Here is a 25,489-nt window from a genome sequence, read left to right as displayed (position 1 = left end):
GCGGTTTTGGAGATATAGCGGTGCAACATTTTTTGGTTCTTCCAAGATGGCGCCTGTACAACATGACCTATGACGTCATGATTATCATAAAAGTATTTTACAGGAGAAGGCGCTCCTATGGTGAAAATGTCGTGCCCATCAGACCAACAGTTGCTGAGAAATTTTTATCCCAATGATCGGATAAGTGTTGAACTTGACGAATTATGACGTCATAACGAAGGCACCGATGACATCATCATTAACATATCTTATTCCCCAAAGGGAGTACTTGACAATGAGCTATGTTTCAGTTTTTTCCATGGAGTGGTTTTGGAGATATAGAGGTGCAACCTTTTTCGATTTTTTTTCCAAGATGGCGTCTGTACCACGTGACCTATGACGTTAATATTATCATAAAAAAATTCTACAGGAGGAGCCGCACATATTCCGACTATTTTGTGTCCATCGGTCTAACAGTTGCAGAGGAATTTTTGTTTTATTCATACTGATCAGATCAAGTGTTGTACTTGTCGAATTATGACGTCATAATTAAGGCACCAATGACATCACCATCAACATATCTTATTTCCCATGGTGAGTACTTGACATTGGGCCACGTTTCAATTTTTTCCACGTTTTTCCAAGATGGAGTCCGTATCACGTGACCTATGACGTCATAACTGTGAATAAAAAAATTATACAGGAGGAGGCGCTCCTATAGTAAAATTTCGTGTCAATCGGACCAACGGTTGCCGAGAAAATGATTTTTTAAAATGCAGACACGTACGGCACACGGCACACATACAGACCTGAATGCTTAACCCCGCTTTTCGCTTCGCGAGCGCAGGGTAACAATGCAGGGGAGATGTGCAGTCCGTGAATAGCGGTCCGTGATGTGCAGTCCGTGAATATAATAACCCTGACCTCTTGGGAATGACGGCGTTCGTTATTTGGTGAAAGAGCAGAAGCAGCATGTAGAAAGTAGAATGGCCTGCACAGAAGCCATCTACTGCTTGGAGAAAAGATCGATCTTCAGATACAGTCACGTGAAAAAGTAAGTACACCCCATGTAAAGTTTTGACTTTTTCAACATATTTCAACATACAGCTATTTGATCTTCATTTCAACAATATTGACAGATAAAGGTGATATAATATAACAAATATCATGAAACATTTACATTTTGGAGTCCATTGTATAATTTAAATAAACATAAATGCAAATTTTGCATGTGGATAAAGTAAGTACACCCTTGGCTCCAATAGGTGGTATTGCCCCCTTTGGCAGAAATAACCTCAAGTAGGCGTTTGTTATAACTGTCTACCAGTCTCTGACATCGACTGGGAGAAATTTTTGCCCACTCCTCCATGCAGAATTCTTTCAGCTGTGCGATGTTTGAGGGGTTTCTTGCATGCACAGCTCGTTTCAAATCCCCCCACAACATCTCGATGGGATTTAGATCCGGGCTTTGACTTGGCCATTCCAGAACCCTCCATTTCTTTCTTTTCAGCCATTCCTTGGTAGATTTACTGGTTATGTTTCGGGTCATTGTCATGTTGAAGGTCCACCTTTGGTTGAGCTTCAACTTTCCGCCAGATGGCCTCATATTATCCTCAAGCACCCTTTGGTACAATGAAGAATTCATAGTGGATTATATGATGGTGAGCTGCCCAGGCCCTGATGCAGCAGAGCTGCCCCAAACCATAATATTTCCACCACCATGCTTTACCGTTGGTATCAGGTTCTTGTGGTCAAATGCTGTCTTTGGTTTTCGCCAAACATGTCTTTTGGTGCTGTGGCCAAATAGCTCTACCTTTGACTCATCTGTTCAGAGCACATTGTTCCAGAAGTGCTGGTCTTTGCCACGTGTTCATTGGCAAACTTTAGTCTTGCCCTGATGTTCTTTCTGGACAGCAAAGGTTTCCTCCTGGCCCACCTCCCATGTAGATCAAATTTATGCAGCCTCTTTCTAATGGTAGACTCATGCACTTTGACATCAACAGTGGCAAGAGCTACCTGCAGGTCCCATGATGACATTCTGGGGTTCTTGGAGACTTCTTTCAGCATCTTGCGGTCTGCTCTCGGGCTGAACTTTCTGGGGCGGCCTGGCCTGAACAAGTTGGCAGTTGTTTGGAATCGTCTCCACTTGTCGATTATCTTCCGGACAGTCGAATGATTGATTTCAAATTGTTTGGAGATCTTTTTAAACCCCTTCCCAGACTCGTAGGCATCTATAACCTTCTTTCTGAAGGCCTCGGAGAGCTCTTTTGATCTCGGCATGGTGACGCCGCACACTTCAACAACAAAGAGCAAACCAAACTAAATGTCTGAGGTTTAAATAAGACAGGTTCCTCCAAGATCCTCTCTAATGATGTTGTAATCATTTGCACCTGAGCTGGTGCACCTGATTCTAATTTTAGGTATTTGAAGTAGTGATAAATGTAGGCCGTAGGGGTGTACTTACTTTTTCCACATGCGAAATTTGCATTTATGTTTATTTAAATTATACAATGGACTACAAAATTTAAATGTTTCATAATACGAGGTGTGTTCAAAAAGTATGCGACCTTAATTTGTCGTGCGTAAACAAATGAAGCTGGGGAGGCGTTGATTGGTGCACGTATGTAGGCGATCCTAATGCGCACGCGTGAATTTTTTCCCACCTGCAGAAGCTGTCATTCGCCGGCAGACCGACGGTGAGTGAGGAAGTGTAAGTGAGCGCCGTCGGATTTTCGTTTTTGACAAAATGACGGAAAAACTTTAACAACGCTACTGCATCAAATTTTGTGTAAAGCTTGGCGATTCCCAAGTGGAAACGATCCGCAAGATTCAACAGGCTTTCGGGGACGAAGCAATGAGCACCACACAGATAAAGGAGTGGTACAACCGCTTCAAAGATGGCCGCACATCAGTGGAGAGTGAAGCACGTTCGGGTAGGCCCTCAACATCCCGAAATGAGATCGTCATTGACCAATTGAGGACCCTGGTGATGCAGGATCGTCGAATCACGATCAGAGAACTTGCAGACGAGGTGGGCCTCAGCATTGGATCCGTTCATTCCATTATGAAGGAGGATTTGGGCTTCAGGAGAATCTCAGCGAAGTTCGTACCAAAGCTGCTAACGATTGAGCAGAAGCAACTCCGTTTGGAGATCGCACAAGACATGCTGGAGACTGTGAACAGCGATCCCAGCTTCCTCAACACAGTGATCACTGGCGATGAGTCCTGGGTTTATGGGTACGACCCAGAAACCAAGTTGCAGTCATCACAATGGAAGCATCCAACATCCCCGAGGCCAAAAAAAGCAAGGCAGGTCCGCAGCAATGTCAAAGTCATGCTGACCGTCTTCTTCGACTCCAGTGGCGTGGTTCATCACGAGTACGCACCACACGGCACAACTATCACCAAGGAGTATTACCAAGAGGTTCTGCGTCGCCTTTGTGACGCTGTGCGACGCAAACGGCCGGACCTGTGGGCAGCGGGCAATTGGCAGCTCCATCACGATAACGCACCCGCCCATTCTTCACATTTGATACAGAATTTCTTGGCCAAACACATCACACCTGTGCTTCGTCAGGCTCCCTACTCTCCCGACATGGCTCCGTGTGACTTCTGGCTTTTCTCCAAACTGAAAATGCCCCTGAAAGGGACCAGATTTCAGTCCAGAGAAGACATCATGCGGATTGCGACGGACCAGCTGCGCGCCATCCCAAAAGAGGCGTTCCAGCGCTGCTTCCGACAGTGGCAGAACCGTTGGGAGAAGTGTGTGGCAGCCCAAGGGGACTACTTTGAAGGAGATTAGTGTAAGTTTGTTGTATCTGGATACGAGTATTTTTTATGAACAAAGGTCGGATACTTTTTGAACACACCTCGTATCTGTTATATTATATCACCTTTATCTATCAATATTGTTGAAATGAAGATCAAATAGCTGTATGTTGACATATGTTGACAAAGTCAAAACTTTACATGGGGTGTACTTACTTTTTCACGTGACTATATGCTGTAATAATCGTTACCATAACTTTGCTTCTGATGGTGGTATTGCAGGAGAGCTGACTGGTTTATCGATAGTTACGGAGGGTCAGTGCTAGCTCGATTCTTATTAATTGGGCCAATGTTGGCAATTTTCTACGATGTGTGGAGGTCGCCTTCTAAATGACCTGGAAAAAGAGCAGAAAAACAGGCGTGGACAACACCGATGTGCAATTTATGTTTATAAGGAAACTGAAGCAATCTGGACCATTAATGCTGGAAGAGGCATTTAGCTACAGATTTCTCTACCATAGCAGGAGCTCAATTCGCTTGCATTCTGTTGGATGTATTCAGTGACACGGTATGAGATGGATACAATAACATATGGGGATCTTGACCTTTTCTGGGATAACAAAGTTAAGGCAGTCAGTGTCAGTAATGTCCAAGGTATGGCACTGCCATGGAAAGCAAAGTAAATGTGGCTTTTTGGGGGTTTTTTTTTTAATGCAAAGTTCCTCTTGCTCCGAGGAAGGTCTGATGCCTGAAGCAGTTGCTTTCTGACAATTTCTTCACTGCACGAATTATTGTACCAGGGATGAGATGTAGTGGTAAGAAATCTGGAGGCATTGATGTATGAACTGATGGAGAGAGGAGAGGAGACGTTGTTGAGAAATGTGTCCAGGGCAATGTCATGCACAGATATTACCATATAGTGGACTGGGCAGTAGAACAGATGGTGGGCTTCAAGCCAGACAAATACTCGACGGCATCTCGATGGATCCCTCAAGACTACCAGGATAATGGACGCTTTAGCACATTATCGATAAAAGGAAAGATAAACATGATCAAGTCAAGCAGAGATGTCAACAAGCCAAGACTCAAGTCACCGTGGCATTACTTCAGTCTTCAACTTGTGTCAAGTTCCACATCTGGTTGTGTGACCCACTGTCCCATGTGTGTCTGTGACCCACTCCCCCATGTGTGTGGGTGATCCACTCCCTGGTGCAGTGTGTGTGATGTGGGAGGGATGGGGGCGGGGAGGGAGAGGATTTGAGCTCTTAAAGTCACATTTTACATGAGATGTAATCACACATTTCAAACTGTATTTCCCATGTGCACGCAAATGCATTCACATGTTATCAGAAGTAAACACATTGTGTAGATTACATCATTTGTGGATCTCATAAATTGCCAGTAACCATTTTGTAAAACTGAATGTGCAGGTGCAGCATCAAACTCACGATGTCCAAATGTCACACACGTCCATGCCCGTGGGATTCCCACGGGTGACCCCACTAGTTTACTTATAAACCACTTGGAGTGAAAGCTATCAAGGAATTCAGGACACAGGGCCTCATTTATTGCAATCTTAAAAGCTGTTTGACTCAAGTTTTTATTTGTCAGCTTCATACAGTGGACATTTTTGTTTGGTCCCAGCACATATTAATTAATGGTAAATTTACTCCTCATATCCGCACGGCCCTGGTACGCTGCAAATGCACATGTACACAGTATACGTCATCATTGACCGAACCTGGCACGCCCATGATGGAAAATAAGTTACCATTTATTTTAAACCCCATTTTATTTTCCAAACATTGTCAACAAGTCATTATAAATGCAAGCCGCAAATAAGTCGCAGGGTTCCCAGACACCAAGTCCGAGTCTCAAGTAAATTTCGTCAGTCCGTGTCAAGTCGCAGAATTTTTGAACTCGAGTACGACCAACTTGAGTCGCCAACTCTGCGGAGTGGTAGCCAGTCGGGGTAAACATTGATTGAGAAAACAACAGATTGGGTGAGGACAGAAGACTGTTGCTAACATTATACAAAAAAAAACAACGATTTCTTTAGGTAAACTTTATTGAAACGGTCATTGTTATAATTACAGATGATTTTGTACAGTGCAAAATACAAAATAAACTCAATAAACTTTCATTGTGCCATAAGTACTTGCCAAGGCAGAATTCAAACCACTTTAAACACTTTTACTCAATGCTTGCACAGAACAGTACACCAACCAGGAAGTAAAAATTAATCTATTAATCAACACAAAATGGTGATAGGTTGAAATGCCAGAAGACGTCAGTGTTGCATTGTACAAACACATACATAAAACATTTTTTTAACAGAAGGCTTTTGGTACCCTTATAAATAATCTGCAAACAACAATCATCTCGACAATTGTACTACTGTCCAATGGGTTGGCTAACAGGTAAAGAACCCTCGTCTTTTCTCAATAATTGGATACATTTACCAGGAATGGCAGGCCGGAAGTCAAGAAAGTCCTGCGTGCCCTGCGCTTTGGAAAACGAGTCCCAGTCTCCAGTCCATGGATATTTTAGATTCGGAGAGATGACTGACATGACGTGTACAAGACCCCCACCTCCAACCCAGACACCCACATCCGATTCTGCAGGCCCTTAGTAACCCATGTTCACTTTGAGCTTGAAAATCAAACCAAATAATCATAAAACAGCTGATAATACTGAAATGTTTTCTTTCTGGAAAAAGAGACAATGAAGCAACAGTTTCTTCCAAAATCCCCCAACAGCAGCGTCGATCACGTCCTTCCGGCGTGAGGGAAGCCCTACCGTATAGCGGGTAAATGTGACTTCTGTAGATGCGGCTTCGGCTGCACTGGATATTTCTCTATGCCTGGATATCTCAATGTCCAATGTCTCGGTGTAAATAGGCAGAAAGATATGGGGAAAAAAATGTAATTTTTTTTTTTTTTTTTTTTTTACAAAATAATGGTATCGTTCCTTGTTTATATGAAGTTAACCTTTGCAAAGTTGACCATTACGAGAGCAGATAAAAAGTAAACCTGCGCCAACTTTCCCCAAATATGATTTGATGAATTACGAGAAGAAAAAAAATAAATCAAAACAACCTCAAAGGAATTTAGACTTTATCTGCATTTAAACTTGCAAAGATATATGCATACATTGTAGCACGTATCATTTTAATAACAAGTGCAGTGACCAAATTGAGGAATTTGGAAGATCGATCTACAACCCTTGCCTCAAATTCGACTGAGGCCTTACTCCACAACAGATGAAACTTTGCGTCAATGCAAAGATGTCTAAATACAGGACTTTAAAACACCAGAAATCAGTACGAAAACTGATGGACATATCGCTGGACGTTTCTCTAACTCCAGTGACGTTGGTATAAGCATCACAAAATGGGGTCAGAGTTTGTCACAAACAAGCCAGAGGCCAAAAATTGTGCAGTAACATTTCTCCCAAATGAAGAAGATGAATTGTAAAGATTCACATGCACATATCACTGCTGCTGTCCTGCATTCCAACTCAGGATGTACGAAGTTAAAAGAGTTGCAAAAGATGTTTCAGGAACAGTTTGGCGAATGACTGAGATGATTAATCCTGCTCTGTATACTGCAAAAATGAAAGTGTGGTCTCATCTCATCTTTGAATTTTCCGGCAAAACGTTTTTCCATGATGGCGCGCCTCGGTCTCTCGTGGCACCGTTAATAATCTCTGTCTCCGTCGATGTGTATTTCATCCCCCACATAGCTGGTATCAATTGCTGCTGCTGTGCTGGTATCTACATAGCTGGTATCATCTGACACCATCAAATCATCATCTGAAGGAAGCAAACAAGGAGAGAAGTTGTGTAGAGCAAAGACAGAAAGAATGAATGATGATGTGGAAAGAAATAGGAAAATAAAGGATGTTCAACTTGGTTGTACTTTGCTTTAAAAAAAAAACATGTAAGCAACACATAAGAACATAGTATGCAACAGGCAGAAACCCAAAACCACATTATCGGCACAGGAGGTGGATGTGAAACCTTCACTCACCGAAGAAGATAAGTTTCTTCTTCATCGTATTGACATCTCGGTTGCACCGACGCACCACCGTGCTCAGGGCCACATGCTCCGGGTCCATCCTTCTCAGAGTGCTGAAGCGCCACCTGCACACCAAGTAGAAAGACAAATCGTGACAGATGGCTACGATAGTCATTAAGCCTCCTTCGGGGCCCATAATCGGCGTATGGTGTTACTTATGGTCACAAACGGGTAACACATCAGGTGATAGTTCTGCAATGCGGTAAAGGAGGGGGAGGGGTTCTACGAACAGACATGGCATATGTGGTAAAGGGGTGTTTGTGGGGGAGATAGGAGATACACACCGTATCACAGGCCTACCCTATCTTGTTTAAAGTAACACAAATTTCCCTGTATATTCTAATTATTTTAAGCTGCTGGTAATATCAGCCGTATCATCTCTGCAGTTAAAATAAAAGAAGTCGTCAGCTACCTACAACATGTCCTTCAATCCTATCACTGTCATTCCGCAAGGATTGATTACCACCCAGTCAACCTCTTTTGATAACTCCCGGGGCAGGTACAGACCATGGAGCTCAAGACCTACGTCGGTCACAACTTGTCTTGGCCAGACCACATCGCCCAGCTCTCCATAACGAAGCTTCTCTAATGCAGATACACCCTTTAAGTTGCAACGTGACCAGATCTGAATGGATTATTCTTGACACTACCTAATCAGATTTCTATACAACACCAGAAAAACTTTTTTAGATTTGTAGTTTCCTTCTTAAGGGTTTCTTAAGGGTGCATCGCCAGGTCTCTTGTGGCCGTCCTCCCCTTCTCTTCCCGTCAGGTGCCCAGAATATTGCCCTTTACACCATTTTTCATTCCGCATGCACCGCACATGCTCTATCCATCTCCACCTCCAAAGGTCTTCTATGATGTTTTTCCTCCTGTTAGTTTTTCCACCTCCTCCTTACGAGCCACGTGTGGCCAGAATATACTCATGAGATTTTCTTATAGCTGCATCACAGAGACCATTTCAAGTCAATAAAAAAAACCTTTTCAATGAAGCAAATTACAGCAGATAACTGCAGATTTGATTTTAAACAGTTCCTCTATCTGCTCATCTGACTGGTTGCTGTTTTTAATGAAGCTACAATTGCACTTGATGCAATTGAAGGACACTTTTTTATGGAAGATTTGGGGATTAAATCAAATTTGGCTTTAAATGGATAATAAAATCGTTTTACATCGCTCAGTTGCTTCACATTCAAATAAAAGATAAATAGTGAGTGCGCAGGGTGTTTGAAAAGTACAAAATCATAGGGATATTTATTTTACATCTTTGTTGAAATAATTGTTCAAATTGCAAACCACTTACATGTATCAATTCTTATACCTAGGTTTATTTGAGCACTTCTCAACATTGGCTCATTGAGTTTAGCTCATTCATTTCTGATTACATTATTTAGGTCCTCAATAGTATGTGGTCTCGTGGTATAAATCAGATTTCAGGTGTCCCCAAAGAAAAAAATTCAAGCGATGTTAAATCTGGACTACGTGGGGCCCTATCAGTCCACGATGTCCTCCCCAACTCAAAGGCATCGTCTAGAAAAAAAACAACAACAATATATATAGATATATATATATATATTTCGGGCTTATTTTCCCTCATCCGGACGGCATACTGCACCATCCGTGGCTGGTGCTCACCATTAAAGCTAGGAGGTGCCTTGATTCACTTAATAGACGAGTTTGGTCCTCATTGGTTAGATTTTTTTGCAGTGTGCCGTCCTGATGAGGGCTCGCAGGCTTGCATGCAAATCGGACCTGGCAGGAGTAATGCCCTGCTGGTGGATTAAGGGGTCTCACTCCTATTAAGAGGAGTGGTCCCAATTGTATGACCATGCATTGTGGCCCTTCGGGGGCATGATGCATGCGTTTGAATGACCATGCGCTCCCCCCTCGGGGTTGAGGCGCATGTGTATTGTTATGGGGACAGCCTTGTTGACGTTGTGCCTTGGCCATGGGGTCAAGGTGCACGTCCGAGGCTGTTCGAATGTTTGACTTTTTACCTTTTTTCATTGTAAAAAAGGCAGGCCTTCCCGGCGGGCCCAAAACGCTGGTAGACCTGCATGCAAATAGGACCTGGCAGGAGTAATGCCCTGTCGGTGGATTAAGGGGTCTTACTCCTATTAAGAGGAGTGGTCCCAATTGTATGACCATGCATTGTGGCCCTTCGGGGGCATGATGCATGTGTTTGAATGACCATGTGCTTCCACCTTGGGGTTGAGGCGCATGTGTATTGTTATTGGGACAGCCTTGTTGACGTTGTGCCTTGGCCATGGGGTCAAGGTGCACGTCCAAGGCTGTTCAAATGTTTGACTTTTTACCTTTTTTCATAGCAAAAAAGGCAGGCCTTCCCTGTGGCCCCAAAACAGGGCTGGTAGACCTGCATGCAAATCGGACCTGGCAGGAGTAATGCCCTGTCGGTGGATCAAGGGGTCTTACTCCTATTAAGAGGAGTGGTCCCAATTGTATGACCATGCATTGTGGCCCTTCGGGGGCATGATGCATGTGTTTGAATGACCATGTGCTTCCCCCTTGGGGTTGAGGCGCATGTGTATTGTTATTGGGACAGCCTTGTTGACGTTGTGCCTTGGCCATGGGGACAAGGTGCATGTCCAAGGCTGTTCAAATGTTTGACTTTTTACCTTTGTTCATAGCAAAAAAGGCAGGCCTTCCCTGTGGCCCCAAAACAGGGCTGGAACTTTGTTGAAGTCATGGGAACTCACTCCTATGGAGGAGGGGTCCAATTGTACGACCATGCATTCTGGACCTTCGGGGTCAGGATGCATGTGTTTTGATTGACCATGTGCTTCAGCCTTTGGGTTGAAGTGCATGTGTATGCCAATGGGACAGTCTTTATGGACTTGGCCGTGGGGTCAAGGTGCGCGTCCAAGGCTGTTTAAATGTTTGATTTTTTTCCTTTTTTTTTTATAAGGTCAAGGTGTATGCTTACATACATACATACATACATACATACATACATACATACATACATACACACACATACACAGTATTCCCTATGATTCTGGATTTTTAAAACACACTGTACAATGTATTGCAACGCCCAGAATATGAAGCACCGATCTAGCGGTTTAAGTGGAGTTGAGAGGCGGGACTAACAGGATGGTCTCGAGTCTAGACTCGAGAGGTACGCACTCTCCCTTCTAAGCTGTCTAGCCTGGGTTTGAATCCTGATCCAGCTATAAACAGTCATCCCAGTGTTTTACAGGCATTAGTCAGGTTCACCATGTTAACAAATATAATTTCGTTCAAAATTTTTGGAGATTAGCAAAACTCTACATTTTTGGAATATTCAGAGCATGAGGAATCCAAAAATTAATGTTGGCATTTGCGTAGACACCTTTGCGAAAATGACACTCAGGACAGTGATGAAGATAGTCAGGTTCACTATGTTAACAAATATAATTTCGTTCAAAATTTTGGGAGATTAGCAAACCTGTAGATTTTTGGAATCATCAGAGTATGGAGAATCCGAAAATCAATGTTGGCATTTTCACAGACACCTGCATGGCCGCCATTTTGGATTTTCAAAATGGCCACCATAAAATACATATTTTGCGCTATCTCGGCTTCTAGTCAACCTAGAAACTTAATTAAATATGCTAATCCTATGTTTTCTGGGTCAAGGAATCCAATAGAGGCCTCAAAATAGTGCTCAGGATTATAGAAAAGCAACAAACAAAGGTAATTGAAAACCATTGTCTTTATATTTGTGATATAACTGTATTACATAATACATGAAATTGCAAGTCCTTTGAAGTTATAGGTATGAGTTTATAAAGTAAGAAAGCAGCCTTGTTAGTATCAGATTGAACCATAAGTCCTATACACAGGATCTACGAGGTCTATACCGTTCAGGAATATGCTTTTACAGATCTTCATCACTGTCCTGAGTGTCATTTTCGCAAAGGTGTCTACGCAAATGCGAACATTAATTTTTGGATTCCTCATGCTCTGAATATTCCAAAAATGTATAGTTTTGCTAATCTCCAAAAATTTTGAACGAAAAAAACATAGTGAACCTGACTACATGGTGATTCATCAAATGTGTGTGCTGGTACTCAGATGAATGTTAAACATCTGCCAACATTCGTTGGTGGATGTTAAACATCCCATTATGTCCTAATGAGAGGAGGCAAACTATCGCCGGCACCATGGGCAAGTTCAAAATTCCTGCCCTAACCATCAGAGGGCATTGCATCAGCAGCACATCCACAGCCTCAGCCAATGATGCTACCCCTCAGCCTTGTGCTGCATATGAATGAAGAAGAAAAAGTGGAGTCGGGATTTTCCCAAAAAATTTAATTCCAAAACATCTCTGAGATCAGAGATATGAGCATAAATCTTTGGTATTCAATTTCTGTTCATGTTGAAAACACAACTTGCAGTCTTTCATTCATGAGGAGACTTTCCTGAACGAATCGCTCATTTACAAGGTGGATTATAGTACAAGGTGGGCCAAAAATTATGCGTTTGTTTTCCTCTTAAAGGTTTACAAAAGAGCTATTGGAGACACTCGAGGAGCCAAGTCTCTACACAAAGGCCACAAACTCTCATGGAGTGGGCCAGTCCATGTGGACCGATCGGTGCTCTGACCATGACCGCGCTCCTCCGATAAATCAGCATGGAAGTGGGGGGAAGATTTGGCCTCCATCACATTTAAATTATACCACAAAGACACTATAATGTCATTTTTCGTAACATCCCCCCACCAAACAATGGACACTACAAAAAACACATCCACATATCCCAAATCCACATAAACCAACCTGGGCCCAAACAGTATCTTGGGCACAAAGCCCCCACCCATCGATGACACAGAGAAGCTACTCCCCAGGTCTGATAGTGTTCACCTTTCACTGTGGACACCACCCACAACTTTTACACTGCAAACATAGACTCGACGACACCACCGCCGACACTTGTCAGGCTGCTCCACACACAATAACCCACATCATGGAAGACTGCACGGTCCTGGATTCCCATAAGCAAGAGCACAACATCTTGGATGTGAGGGATCTCTGAGTCGCTCCTGTGGGATGGATCGGCTATCTCCATGCTGCTGGTCTGTTCAACCAGAACTGACTGGGGCAATAGAACACCAACAATTCTCATTGAGCTGGGAAGGCAGTTGCAGAATTGTGCAACTCAATGGGCGAGGAGTTGCCGAGTTTCATCCGTCAGTTTTGAGGAAGTTTAAAGGCAAAACGGTGGTCACATTAAACAGGTTGTTCACAATAAGTCCCTAAGGGACGATGTTCATATTTGGTGAAAACATTGATGCTTTATTAGTGTCATCATATCCTGTGCCACACAATGAATAAAAATGGTCAAAGTTGGGGAATTCATTTACATTTAAGTTCATCATGAAAATGTTTCTTTTTTTAATTTCCCATAATTCATTGAGTTGTGTTGGGGAGTGGTGGGACTAATGCAGCAGAAAATTTAGGAAATAAAAAACAAAAATACTTCAATCAATCCAACACAACGATGACAGGAAATAAAGCCGGGTCAGCCTGTTCGTAGTCCCACCTGAACCCCTTGCTCATGATGTGGGAAACCCAAGTATAAATCCCATGTTCTGTCACTCAATCTCTTGGGTCTCACTATCTGCCATGATCTTTCCTGGAAAAAAAACATTTCCAATCTGGCCTCCAAAGCCAGTCGCCGACTGGGCATCCTCCGTCGTGTGAAGTCCTTCCTTGGCACACCTGAGCTTCTCACCACATACAAGGCTTTCATCCGCAGCTCAATGGAATACTGCTCTCTCGCCTGGGGCGGTGCTCCTGCCGCACACCTAGATCGGCTTCACGCTGTTGAAACCAAAGCTTTCAGAATCATTGGAATCTCCCGCAATGAAGCTAACTCAGAGGGCCTTTCACTCCCTCACCGCAGGCAGGTTGGTGGTCTTTCTGCCTTCTGCCGACTCCTCTCTGGCCTTGCTCCCCCAGCTCTATGTATGCTCTGCCCCCCAAGTATTCCTACAGGTCGCACAAGATCTGCCAGCAACCCTCTCATGGTTAAACTGCCAAAATCAAGGCTCTCTGCTCACCTTCATTCTTTCATTCCCCTTTTCTCCCGCCTCTGAAACAAACTCCCTCACTCTCTTCAATCCCACTCCTCCCTCCAGGTCTTTAAAGCAGCTGTTCACCACCATCTCGTATCTTCCCCCATCCAAAACCTTGATCTTTTCTACCCCCGTTAATTCACCCCAGATCCACTTTTTTTGAAATACAGACTTCTTTCCTGGAAGTCCTAGCAGTGTCCTTGTGTTTTTTTTTTGTTTTTTTTTTTACCTCTCACCCCCTTTCCCATACCTCCTCCCCCCAAGCTCTCTCCCTCCCACAGATCTCCCGATGTCCCTGCTCTCAAATGTTGTACTTGTTTGCTTCCCCCTCTCTCCCCATCTTGTCTCCCGCTCCCTTTATTTCGTCTTATGTGTCCGTTTTTTAGTCATTAATGTTAGCTCTTACATGAGCCTCGATCTTGTACACAAAAAAAAAAAAAAAAATTGTGATCGAAGTGTTTGCTCATAGTTTACTATAATGTCCTCTTAATTCGTGGAACATTACACCATTGCTTGTCAATGGCTTATTCTTGCACATGGTTGATGTGCAAGCTCCACCATTGGCCTTGAAAGGCCTGAAAACAATAAACAAATGCATTTGAGACAGCGATAAAGGGTGAGCATTGTAAAGCCATCGTGTGGGCACAATAAAGGGTTAAAATCCATGAAGCAAAAGACGATGACTCACCTGTGCAGCCTGAATATGACGATAACAATGAATATGGAGATGACATCTGTCAATATCCACAATGTTCTGTACTGCTCTGGCGTCTGAGGAACAGAACGGTGTGCTGGTTATCACGTGATCAGATCAATGCAATGTTAAGTCGTATTAATGCAACATCCGGGCTTGTAAAAGAGCCAAATAATGGAAAGTGGAACATACTGACAACAAAGAGGTTGGAAACAGGTGGATATGGGAATGACACGGACTGGTATGGTAAAGGGGTAGCAACGAACAGGTTGGCATAATGCGAGCAGCGAAAGAAGCAAAAGTGGATATGATCATATGATATAATTATATGTAATATATAGTGTTGTTCGCTATCCCATTCCAGGCCAGAAAGTAAGGAGGCATGGGTTCCATATAAATAAATAAAAAAATAACCACCTTTAGAGGCCATTTTTCCCCGCAAAGCGGGGGTTGGCCTTTTTCGGGAACCGTGGTTGTTGTTGTTTTTCGGTCCCCTTTTTGAAGCAATGTTTTACGGCCGGATGCCCTTCCTGACGCCAACCCTTTTTGCCGCCTTTAACGACAAACAGGGAATTACCAGTGAACTGGTACTCAATTAGCCGACCTCGGAAGGATGACAGGCTGAGTCAACCCCCCTGGCGTTAATTCAGCGATCGACCGGGATTCGAACCCAGGATCGTAGGATCCCAAGCCGGCACCCTAGCCGCTAGCCCAACACCAGGTTTCATAAAAGGGCAAAAAAAAAAAAGATTAATTTAAAAAGTAAATAAATAAATAAGAACTTTAAATGAGACTCGATAGTAAACTAGAAAGGCACTCAGAAGAGCGCACACCTCCACCACGCTGACCAGTTTATGTTTTGTATCCCATCGATAGGCCAGATCTGGATCTGGACCTGAAGCAAAATTGAATCAGATTGTTCTTGTCAACTAACCAACCCATTTCCCTAGTTCCTCATAATCCGTCCACAACTTTTTGAGATATCATGCTTTATTATATCGTTTTGGCCCCATCTCATTTCTCAATAGTGAAGAATCACGTAAAAACTTCTCGGATCCGGATGTTCACCAAAAATTAATCGATTCATCCATGTCACACACCTTTGGTGGTGGAGGTAATTAGTAAGCACGCAATCAAAAGGAAGCATTTTGCCTCGGCTTGCTGTGCGGAGACACCGATGATACTCGATGGAGAGCAAGAACCGTCTCACCAAACAATGACGGCACACCTTACGGAATGTTGCCCAATTAAGACCGTACACAGGAAAGGGGAAACTCACCAAGAGCCAAGTCGGTTGTTGCAGAGAGCTGAAAAGGTGAGCGGCGTTTGTGGTGACTGAAGTGACACCAGCACACCACAGGAGTGAAAAAAGCCACACGGCGTCCACCGTGTACGCGTTTGTGGAAATGTTACTTCTTGCATATCCGCTGCACGCACACACACGCACGCGCACACACGCACACGCACACACACACACACACACTATAAATATGCCATATTTTTGGGCGAAAAAGCCAATACTTCTTCCCGGTAATGTGAGCGTCAACTTCTACTCAGAATCGACTTATCTATGGTTTAGGACTTTTAAATATTTAATTGCATGAATGAATTTATTTTGCAAAGTTGATATTTTCTGAAATAAATTGTATAATTGTCAATTTGCTCTGCAAGGGAAGAGGAAATCGAGGAGCATCGCTCCCAACGACTTGATACCGTACACTGTACACAACCGATACATCGACAACGAGAACGGCACTCAGTAGAGAGCATACCACCGCCAGGCCTGGTGAGGGAATATGGCGAGGGAACCGGCACACAATGGCCTCCGCTCGTCGAGACACGGTGGGGATGATCGATGTGCAAATGGCGACAGGACGACGCGACCACAGCCGATTCATGCGAGTTTTATTCTGTTTGAGCCCGGCAAAGCCGCGCCACGGGAGCTGCGACCGTCGAGGCGCTAAGGAATGGTGGCGCTTTCTTCATTCGAAGTCCTGGCCGTCCTCAGAAGCTGACTGTGGAGACTGAAAGGGGCCTGTGTACAATCCTCGTGTTGGCCAGGCCTCACTCTATGTGATGGAAAACAAATGAATGGGCCTCCGTTTGGATTTGGCACATTTGGACTGCTTGGAAGCATTTGGATTTGGCACATTTGGACTGCTTGGAAGCATTTGGACTTGGCACATTTGGACTGCTTGGAAGCATTTGGACTTGGCACATTTGGACTGCTTGGAAGCATTTGGACTTGGCACATTTGGACTGCTTGGAAGCATTTGGACTTGGCACATTTGGACTGCTTGGAAGCATTTGGACTTGGCACATTTGGACTGCTTGGAAGCATTTGGACTTGGCACATTTGGACTGCTTGGAAGCATTTGGACTTGGCACATTTGGACTGCTTGGAAGCATTTGGACTTGGCACATTTGGACTGCTTGGAAGCATTTGGACTTGGCACATTTGGACTGCTCAGAAGCATTTGGACTTGGCACATTTGGACCGCTTGGAAGCATTTGGACTTGGCACATTTGGACTGCTTGGAAGCATTTGGACTTGGCACATTTGGACTGCTTGGAAGCATTTGGACTTGGCACATTTGGACTGCTTGGAAGCTGACATCTTTCAAGATGGCAGCCTTTCCCTCCTCCTATTTTGTCTGGCTCTAAACCCACTGAGCAACGTCATTGATTAGCAAGAACATGGATACAACATCCAAACATCAATTAGAAGAACATTCAAACAAAGGTGACATCTACTGTATATGGATGACTCTCTTCGCACCGAATGATGAAAAATTTGCAGGATTGAAATTAGTGAAACAGTACTCCGACAACATTCAAATGGAATTTGGCCGAGATCGGTGTGCCAAGTGCACATTCGTACAGGGTGGACTAACAAAATGGACAACATAAAAATTGACACAAATACAATACATCTAGAAAACAAAGTGTCATCTATCTATAATTCCAGTAATCTCTGTGTGTATGTTTGTATGTTTGTATGTTTGTATGTTTGTATGTATGTATGTATGTATGTTTGTCTGTGACCGCTGTTTCTCGACAACTACCGGTCCGATATACTTTAAACTTGCCAGGTATATTGCTGGGGACCCGAGGATGTGCCTTTTCAAGGTTTGAAATTAATCGGACAAGTAGTTACCGAGCTATGTCCAAAAAACGATTCAACCAATCAGAGAGCAGCGAGCTATCACGTGTGCCGAACGTGGCGAACAGACTCTGCCTCGGACGGCACATTTGAGAGCGTATTCATTTATTTCACAACTATGTTGGCGCTATGTTGGCGTTAAACTATGTTTTAAAACTAATAAAAACTAATTTGTGATTCTTTCGCTTTCCTGCGCGTTTGGGCACGCTATGGCGATTTCTTTACCAAACTCCGCAAGCCGTTCGCTTTGGACCAAACCATTTCATGTAAATAGAGGGGGGGGGGGATTGTCACCGTACTCGCAAGCCGTTCGCTTTGGACAAAACCATTTCATGTAAATAGAGGGGGGGGGGGGGGGGGGGGGATTGTCACCGTACTCGCAAGTCGTTCGCTTTGGACCAAACCATTTCATGTAAATAGAGGGGGGGGGGATATAATTTTAGATATAGATATAGTACGGGCATGCCCTAGTACTATATAAATAAGGCAATTCTCTGCATGTGGTATATGGATGTACATCTGAAAATCATAGAAAAAAACAGGGTCAGCCTGATCTCCACCAAATTTTGCATATGTGTTGGTTGTATCAATGCTTGGGTCATGAGCGAAAAAAAAAAAAAATCTTCGGCGAGAACGATCCAGACATCGTAGTTCAATGGGGTCCAGGGCAGTTATTGATGGCATAAGTTGTCATAAGGAAATATATGCAGAACAAAAAAAAGCAAAGCAATCCTACTGCTACTACTACTACTACTGCGTCGAGCTAGCTCGGCATTCACTTGATCCACTTGACTTGAAAGCAATCCACTTGATGCTTTTTTTCCTCTTGGAACTCAGCTGGAGAAGCAAGAAAAGCAAGAGAAGCAAGAGGAGGAGGTGGCCAATCATCCCTCACCCTAACTCTGACTGCCTAACCCACACCAGTCCTCCACCTTCACCCAGTCGGCTGTATTAAAGTGTTTAAAATCATTTAATAATTGGACTGTATTTGATGGATACAATGGTCTTTATTGGGAAAATAAACTTTTCCCTGGAACCTAACCTCATCCCACCCACTTCTCCCATATTGACATTAATATATACTAGGGCATGCCCGTACTATATATAAGCTAGGACGTGCCCGTACGTGGGTGCCCGTTCCTTGCCAAAAAAAAAAAAAAAAAAAAATTTGTGTAGGGGTGTGTGTGTGTAAACATCCTAGGGCGTGCCCGTACGTGGGTGCAAAAAAACATGCGTGCAAACAACAACAACAAAAAAAAACTTTGAAACCACGTGGCAGTAACGACCACAGAACCCCCCCCCCCCCTCTATTTACATGAATGGTTTGGTCCATTCGCAACGACCACAGAACCCCCCCCTCTATTTACATGCAATGGTTTGGTCCATTCGCAACGCCAAAGCGAACGGCGAACGGCTAAATCGCCATAGCTCGGTAAGTACTTGTCCGATTAATTTCAAACCTTGAAAAGGCACATCCTCGGGTCCCCAGCAATATACCTGGCAAGTTTAAAGTATATCGGACCCGTGGTTGTCGAGAAACAGCGGTCACAGACAAACAGACGTACAAACGTACAGACGTACAAACGTACAGAGATTACTGGAATTATAGATAGATGGGGAATTCACTTCACCTAAAGTAATTTCCCTTAATATCGTGAATTTCAGGAATGCAGCCATGTTTTTGAGTGAGGACTCCCTGTACCATAGAGTAGGAGAGGGACACCAAATATGTCACAAACAAATACGACCGAATTTAATTTGTATGCAAACACAAATACAGCAAGCCAGAAAATGTATCCCCTAAACACACCTTGTAAAAAAAATGGCAAACACATGCGATTAGGAGATGGAGATCCTCCCCCCCCCCCCCCGCATTCCCTCCCATGCCTCCTCCCCCCAAGCCCTCTCCCTCCCACAGATCTTCCGTTGTCCCTGCTCTCTGCTGTTGTACTTGTGTGCTTCCCTCTCCTCTCCCCATCTTGTCTCCCGCTACCTTTATTGTTAGGTTTTGTGTGTCCGTTAGTTTTTTTTGTGATTGATGTTAGCTCTTACACGAGCCTCGATCTTGTATACAAAAAAAAAAAATAATAATGAAAGACAACATAAATCATTCACAGCAACATTTGCCAATTGAAGGAGCAATTAAAGTTAATCCGCTCACTGACGCATTCAAAATCATCCAATGAACTACAACCACACTCGGTAGAGCGCATACCTCCAGTGGAGCGCATACCTCGTCAGGCTGAAACGTTTATGCCTGGCATCCCACTGATAGGCCGGATCTGCATTGGACCTTAATCAAAATCTAATCACCTTGTTCTTGTCACCTGCCCCAACTCATCCATCAAGTTTTGTCATAACCATCCATGTTTTGAAATTTCATGCTATATATCGTTTTTGGCTCAATCTCTCAATGGTGAAGAAGCACTTAGAAATTTAAAATTCTAGTATCCAGATCCAGATCCAGATCTTAATCAAAATCCCAATCTATTCGCCTTGGCACACACCCAACCTGTGCACCAAGTTTTGTCCGAATCAGTCCATAATTCTTTGAGATATCCTGCTCACCGACAAACAGACAGACAGACAAACAGGGATGAAAACATAACCACCTTCCGTGGTGGAGGTAATAACGAGCACGCATTCACCAATTACCTTTGAGCCATCCCTTTCAATCCTAATCATATGCAATCCATCCTTACTACATCATCAAAAATGCCCTCTGTAAAGTCACACACGTCATACATGGCAGCTTTAAGTTGGAAGTCAAGTTGGGTGAAGAAAATGGCAGCACACAGGAAATGCAGTGTTAGTGAGAAATGTGTTCCGGATTGGCAAAATGTCATGTCCTATGAGCCAGTGCTCATAATTATTCTGTAGCTTGTTTTACATACTGTTCCTCTATGTCTACATGATACCAAATCTATATAATACCTATATGATAGCAGTTAGCAAATAATGTAAATATTAAATTATTTTGAAGTATTCTAAGTCTCAGCTCTTTCACCATGGAAGTGACGAGATTGCATTGAGACACTGGTTTATTGTATATGTTGGTATATATATATATATATATACACACACACACACACACATACACACATACACACACACACACACACACACACACACACACACACACACACACACACACACACACACACACACATTTGGTTCACGACAAAGGTTCACAGGTTGAAAGGTTCATATATATATATATACTAGCAGAAGTACCCGGCATTGCCGGGCGGGGGAGGGGAGGGGAGGGGAACGGGGGGGAGGGGAGGGCAACGGGGGGGAGGGGAGAACAGTGGGAGGGGGAGGAGGAGAGGGGAGAAGAGGGGGGGATGGGGCGGGTGAGGGGTGGGAGGGGGTGGGAGGGGGAGAGGGGGGAGGCGGGAGGGGAGGAGGGGAGGAGGGGGAGGGGAGGAGGGGGAGGGGAGGAGGGGGAGGGGTGAGAAGGGGGAGGGGGTGGGAAGGGGGGGAAGGGGAGGATGGAGGGGGGAGGGAGAGGGGGGAGGGGAAGGGGGGAAGGGGAGGATGGAGGGGGGAAGGGAGGACGGAGGGGGGAGGGGAGGTAATAATAATAATAATTCATTTATTTTGTATAGCGCTTTTCCAGAAGCCCAAAGGTGCTTAACATTACATTACACACACACAAACTGTGTTTTATGTTCAATGGTCTGGCGGCGGGGATGGAACATCACGTGATCGCTCTGAGCGAATCAGCACGCTGCTCTGCCACCGGCTCAGATTCCGTGTATAATATTCCTCGCTGAAAAAAAATCTATGTCAAACATGCTACTATCTATGCTAAATCATGCTAAATGCTAATCATGCTAAAATCTATGCTACTTGCTGTGAGTTTATGGCGGCAAGGAACATCACGTGATCGCTCTGAGCGAATCAGCGCGCTGCTCTGCCACCGCCTCAGATTCCGTGTATAATATTCCTCGCTGAAAAAAAATATGGATCTAAAGATGAAAGAAAAAAAAAACCTATGTGGTGTGAATGGCAATGTTCCTCGCTGAAATGTGCAAAAACGCAATCGCTTTTCGCTCTGAATTACGTGCGAACGCGTAACTGTGAGTTTATGGCGGCAAGGAACATCACGTGATCGCTCTGAGCGAATCAGCGCGCTGCTCTGCCACCGCCTCAGATTCCGTGCATAATATTCCTCGCTGAAATGCGCTGAGGTAAAAATATGGTTAAAAAATATTATGAAATAATTTTTTTTAGGTCGGCCATGTTCTTCCCAGGATCAATGGCCATGTCTATGCCAAATATCAAGCACGAGAGCCTCTCCGTTTAGGAGTCTATCGGTAACATTACACACACACACACACACACACACACACACACACACACACACACACACACACACACACACACACACACACACACACACAAACTGTGTTTTATATATATAGATGACTAGCAGAAGTACCCGGCATTGCCGGGTGGGGGAGGGGAGGGGAGGGGGAAGAGGAGGGGAAGAGGAGGGGAGGGGAACGGGGGAGAGGGGAGGAGGGAAGGAGAGGGGGGGAGGGGAGAAGAGGGGGGGGAAGTACCCGGCATTCCGTGTATAAACGCGAGGGAGAAGAGGGGGGAGGGGGAGGGGGGAGGGGAGGAGAGGGGGGTAGGGGGAGGGATGGGAGAGGGGTGGGAGGGGGGAGGGGAGGGGCAGGGGGGAGAGGGGAGGGGAGTAGGGGGAGGGGGGAGGGGAGGGGGAGGAGGGAGGGGAGGGGGAGGAGGGAGGGGAGGGGAAGGGGGAGGTGGGAGGGGAGGGGGAGGGTGGAGGGGAGGGGGAGGGGAAGGGGTAGGGGGGAGGGGAAAGGGTAGGGGGGAGGGGAAGGGGTAGGGGGGAGGGGGAAAAGGGAGGGGGAGGGGGAAAAGGGAGGGGGAGGGGGAAAAGGGAGGGGGAGGGGGTAGGGTGGAGGGGGAAGGGAGGACGGGGGGGGGGAAGGGGGAGGGAAGGGGAGGGCCAGTCAACAATGACGTTGCAGTTCTCATGCTCGGAGAGCAGCACAACAATCGCGACATCGTCCTGAATCTTCGCAACAGCACGAAGCGGTTTTGGAGACTCACCGATCCTGTGACGCCCTCCAGTACCGGCGTTGCCGGGTGGGGGAAGGGAGACCCGTACATTCCCAACCCGTACATTCGCCCTCTCGACTCAAGCTCACTCGGACAAAAGCCTCGCACAAATTACACCGTGAAGGCCCAATGGCCATGTCTATGCCACAAATCAAGTATGTGAGCGAGTCGGGCACACTGAATAGAAAATATATAGAACGCTCATACTCGGTGAAAAGTGAAGCCAACTGGCGGCGGGGATGGAACATCACGTGATCGCTCTGAGCGAATCAGCGCACTGCTCTGCCACCGGTCAGAATCCGTGTATAATATTCCTCGCTGAAAAAAAATCTACGTGAAACATGCTACTATCTATGCTAAATCATACTAAATCATGCTAAATGCTAATCATGCTAAAATCTATGCTACTTGCTGTGAGTTTATGGCGGCAAGGAACATCACGTGATCGCGTCACGAACATCATTCGTGATCACGTCATCACGTGATCGTGATCGTCATCAATGAGCGCGAATGAGCGAATCAGCGTGCTGGAAATTTTCCTTCCTTACTCATGGCGTAAATAAATATACTGCCGTAAATATGGTACATTATTAAAAAATAAATGTACTACAATATTTTTGAAAAATTTCATTGGTTGCTAGGAGACGGCAGCATGTAAAAACCGTTTGAATATTTGAAATACAGTTTGATCCAGAGGTAAGTGGATTCAAGCACGTGAGCCTCTCCGTTTAGGAGTCTATCGGTAACATTACACACACACACACACACACAAACTGTGTTTTATATATATAGATGACTAGCAGAAGTACCCGGCATTGCCGGGTGGGGGAGGGGAGGGGAGGGGGAAGAGGAGGGGAGGGGAACGGGGGGGAGGGGGGGAGGGGGGGAGGGAGGGGGAGGGGGGGAGGAGAGGAGAGGGGGGGAGGGGGTTGGTGGACACGTCTTGCTGGTTGGTGGACACGATATGTGTAAGGGAAATTATTTTGGTGTCCTGTATCTGGTCGTGCTAGTTGGTGAACACAGTAAATTTAAGGGAAATGATTTTCTGTCATTCCTCTGAGTGGTTGCTTCTCCTTCCCCGTATTTTTGTTCATTTTATTGTTTTTTTCCACTCTCTTGAGTTGTGGGCCTTCCTTGAGTGGTATTACATTTATCATCATCATCATTGGAATGTCTGTTGTAAAGATACGGACATCAAGTCCGTATCTTGATGCAGAGAGCATCAAGCACCATCTTTTTATACCAGGCAACGGCAACGCACTAACGCAGACCTCGCTCGGCCCCGCCCACAGCGACCTCTCTCGGCCCCGCCCATAGCTGCCTCGCTCGGCCCCGCCCACAGCGACCTCGCTCGGTCCCGCCCACAGCGACCTCCCTCGGTCCCGCCCACAGCGACCTCGCCCGGCCCCGCCCACAGCGACCTCGCTCGGTCCCGCCCACAGCGACCTCGCTCGGTCCCGCCCACAGCGACCTCGCTCGGTCCCGCCCACAGCGACCTCGCTCGGTCCCGCCCACAGCGACCTCGCTCGGTCCCGCCCACAGCGACCTTGCTCGGTCCCTCCCACAGCGGCATCACTCCGCCCGACACGGCACTATCTATATATTATTCGTACAATGCCGGGTACTTCTGCTCGCTGAAAAAAAATCTATGTGAAACATGCTACTATCTATGCTAAATCATGCTAAATCATGCTAAATCATGCTAAATGCTAATCATGCAGAAGTACCCGGCAAAAACGCAATCGCTTTTCGCTCTGAAATACGTGCGAACGCGTAACTGAGTTAATGGCGGCAACGAACATCACGTGATCGCTCTGAGCGAATCAGCGCGCTGCTCTGCTACCGGTCAGATTCCGGTCATAATATTCCGCGCTGAGGTAAAAATTATGGTAAAAAAATATTATGTAATAAATTTTTCGGTCGGCCATGTTCTTCCCAGGCTCAATGGCCATGTCTGTGCCAAATATCAAGTACGTGAGCCTCTCCGTTTAGGAGTCTATCAGTAACATTACACACACACACACACACACACACACACACACACACACACACACACACACACACACACACACACACACACACACACAGTGTTTTATATATATATAGATATATATATATATTATATGTGTGTGTGTGTGTGTGTGTGTGTGTTAATTTGGTTGCCCTTCAAACTATGTGGCATGAAACACTGTGATTTTGTTTTGTTGGTCGTTATCTCCATTTGCTGGTTGGAGAAGTTGGGAGCCAGTTCTCTCAGTACTCAAAATCTCCACCTCCTTTTTTCGGTGAAGATCATTATTCATGAACCAAATTGTGAACCTTTGTTTGGCCTTGGCTGCCAGCTTTGCTCGTTTCAACTGGTTTATGTATCTTTCTCCTCTATCCCCCATGCACATCCCTCATGCACTATCCCTCATCCCCTCTATCTAGTCCCCCATGCTTCACGTGCAGAATATGCTTTGCAGTGGAGGATGATTCCCTTCTACTCTGAGCTCCAGCACATTTAATCTTCTCTGATTCATCTGGAACCTCGAAGTTGGTTGTAGAATAGGCGACACCTTTTAGCTTTGGTGTTGAGCTCTGTCCTATCGTGAGGCAGGCATCTCCTATCTCACTGGAGAAGGTGCAGT

The 25,489-nt window shown here is 45.1% G+C and overlaps 1 protein-coding gene across 7 annotated transcripts in view; it reads right to left on the bottom strand.

The window, feature by feature from the left end:
• Window positions 1–5,797: 5,797 nt before the first annotated feature.
• GDPD5 (glycerophosphodiester phosphodiesterase domain containing 5) overlaps window positions 5,798–25,489 on the bottom strand; it is a 110,735-nt gene continuing 91,043 nt past the window's right edge. For all 7 annotated transcript variants that reach the window (XM_068125180.2, XM_078783704.1, XM_068125183.2 and 4 more), the window contains 4 exons: window positions 15,879–16,026; window positions 14,594–14,676; window positions 7,779–7,891; window positions 5,798–7,561 (listed from right to left, as the gene is read on the bottom strand). In XM_068125180.2, coding sequence (XP_067981281.1) covers window positions 7,446–7,561; window positions 7,779–7,891; window positions 14,594–14,676; window positions 15,879–16,026 — 460 coding nt within the window. In that variant the 3' untranslated portion in view covers window positions 5,798–7,445. The remainder of the gene's footprint in view (window positions 7,562–7,778; window positions 7,892–14,593; window positions 14,677–15,878; window positions 16,027–25,489) is intronic.

Source organism: Myxine glutinosa, chromosome 8, assembly GCF_964187855.1.
Source record: "Myxine glutinosa chromosome 8, kmMyxGlut1.1, whole genome shotgun sequence".
NCBI classification, from domain to species: Eukaryota; Metazoa; Chordata; class Myxini; order Myxiniformes; family Myxinidae; genus Myxine; species Myxine glutinosa.
Note: the sequence above shows the minus strand (reverse complement) of the source record. Positions and strands in the feature narration are given on the sequence as shown.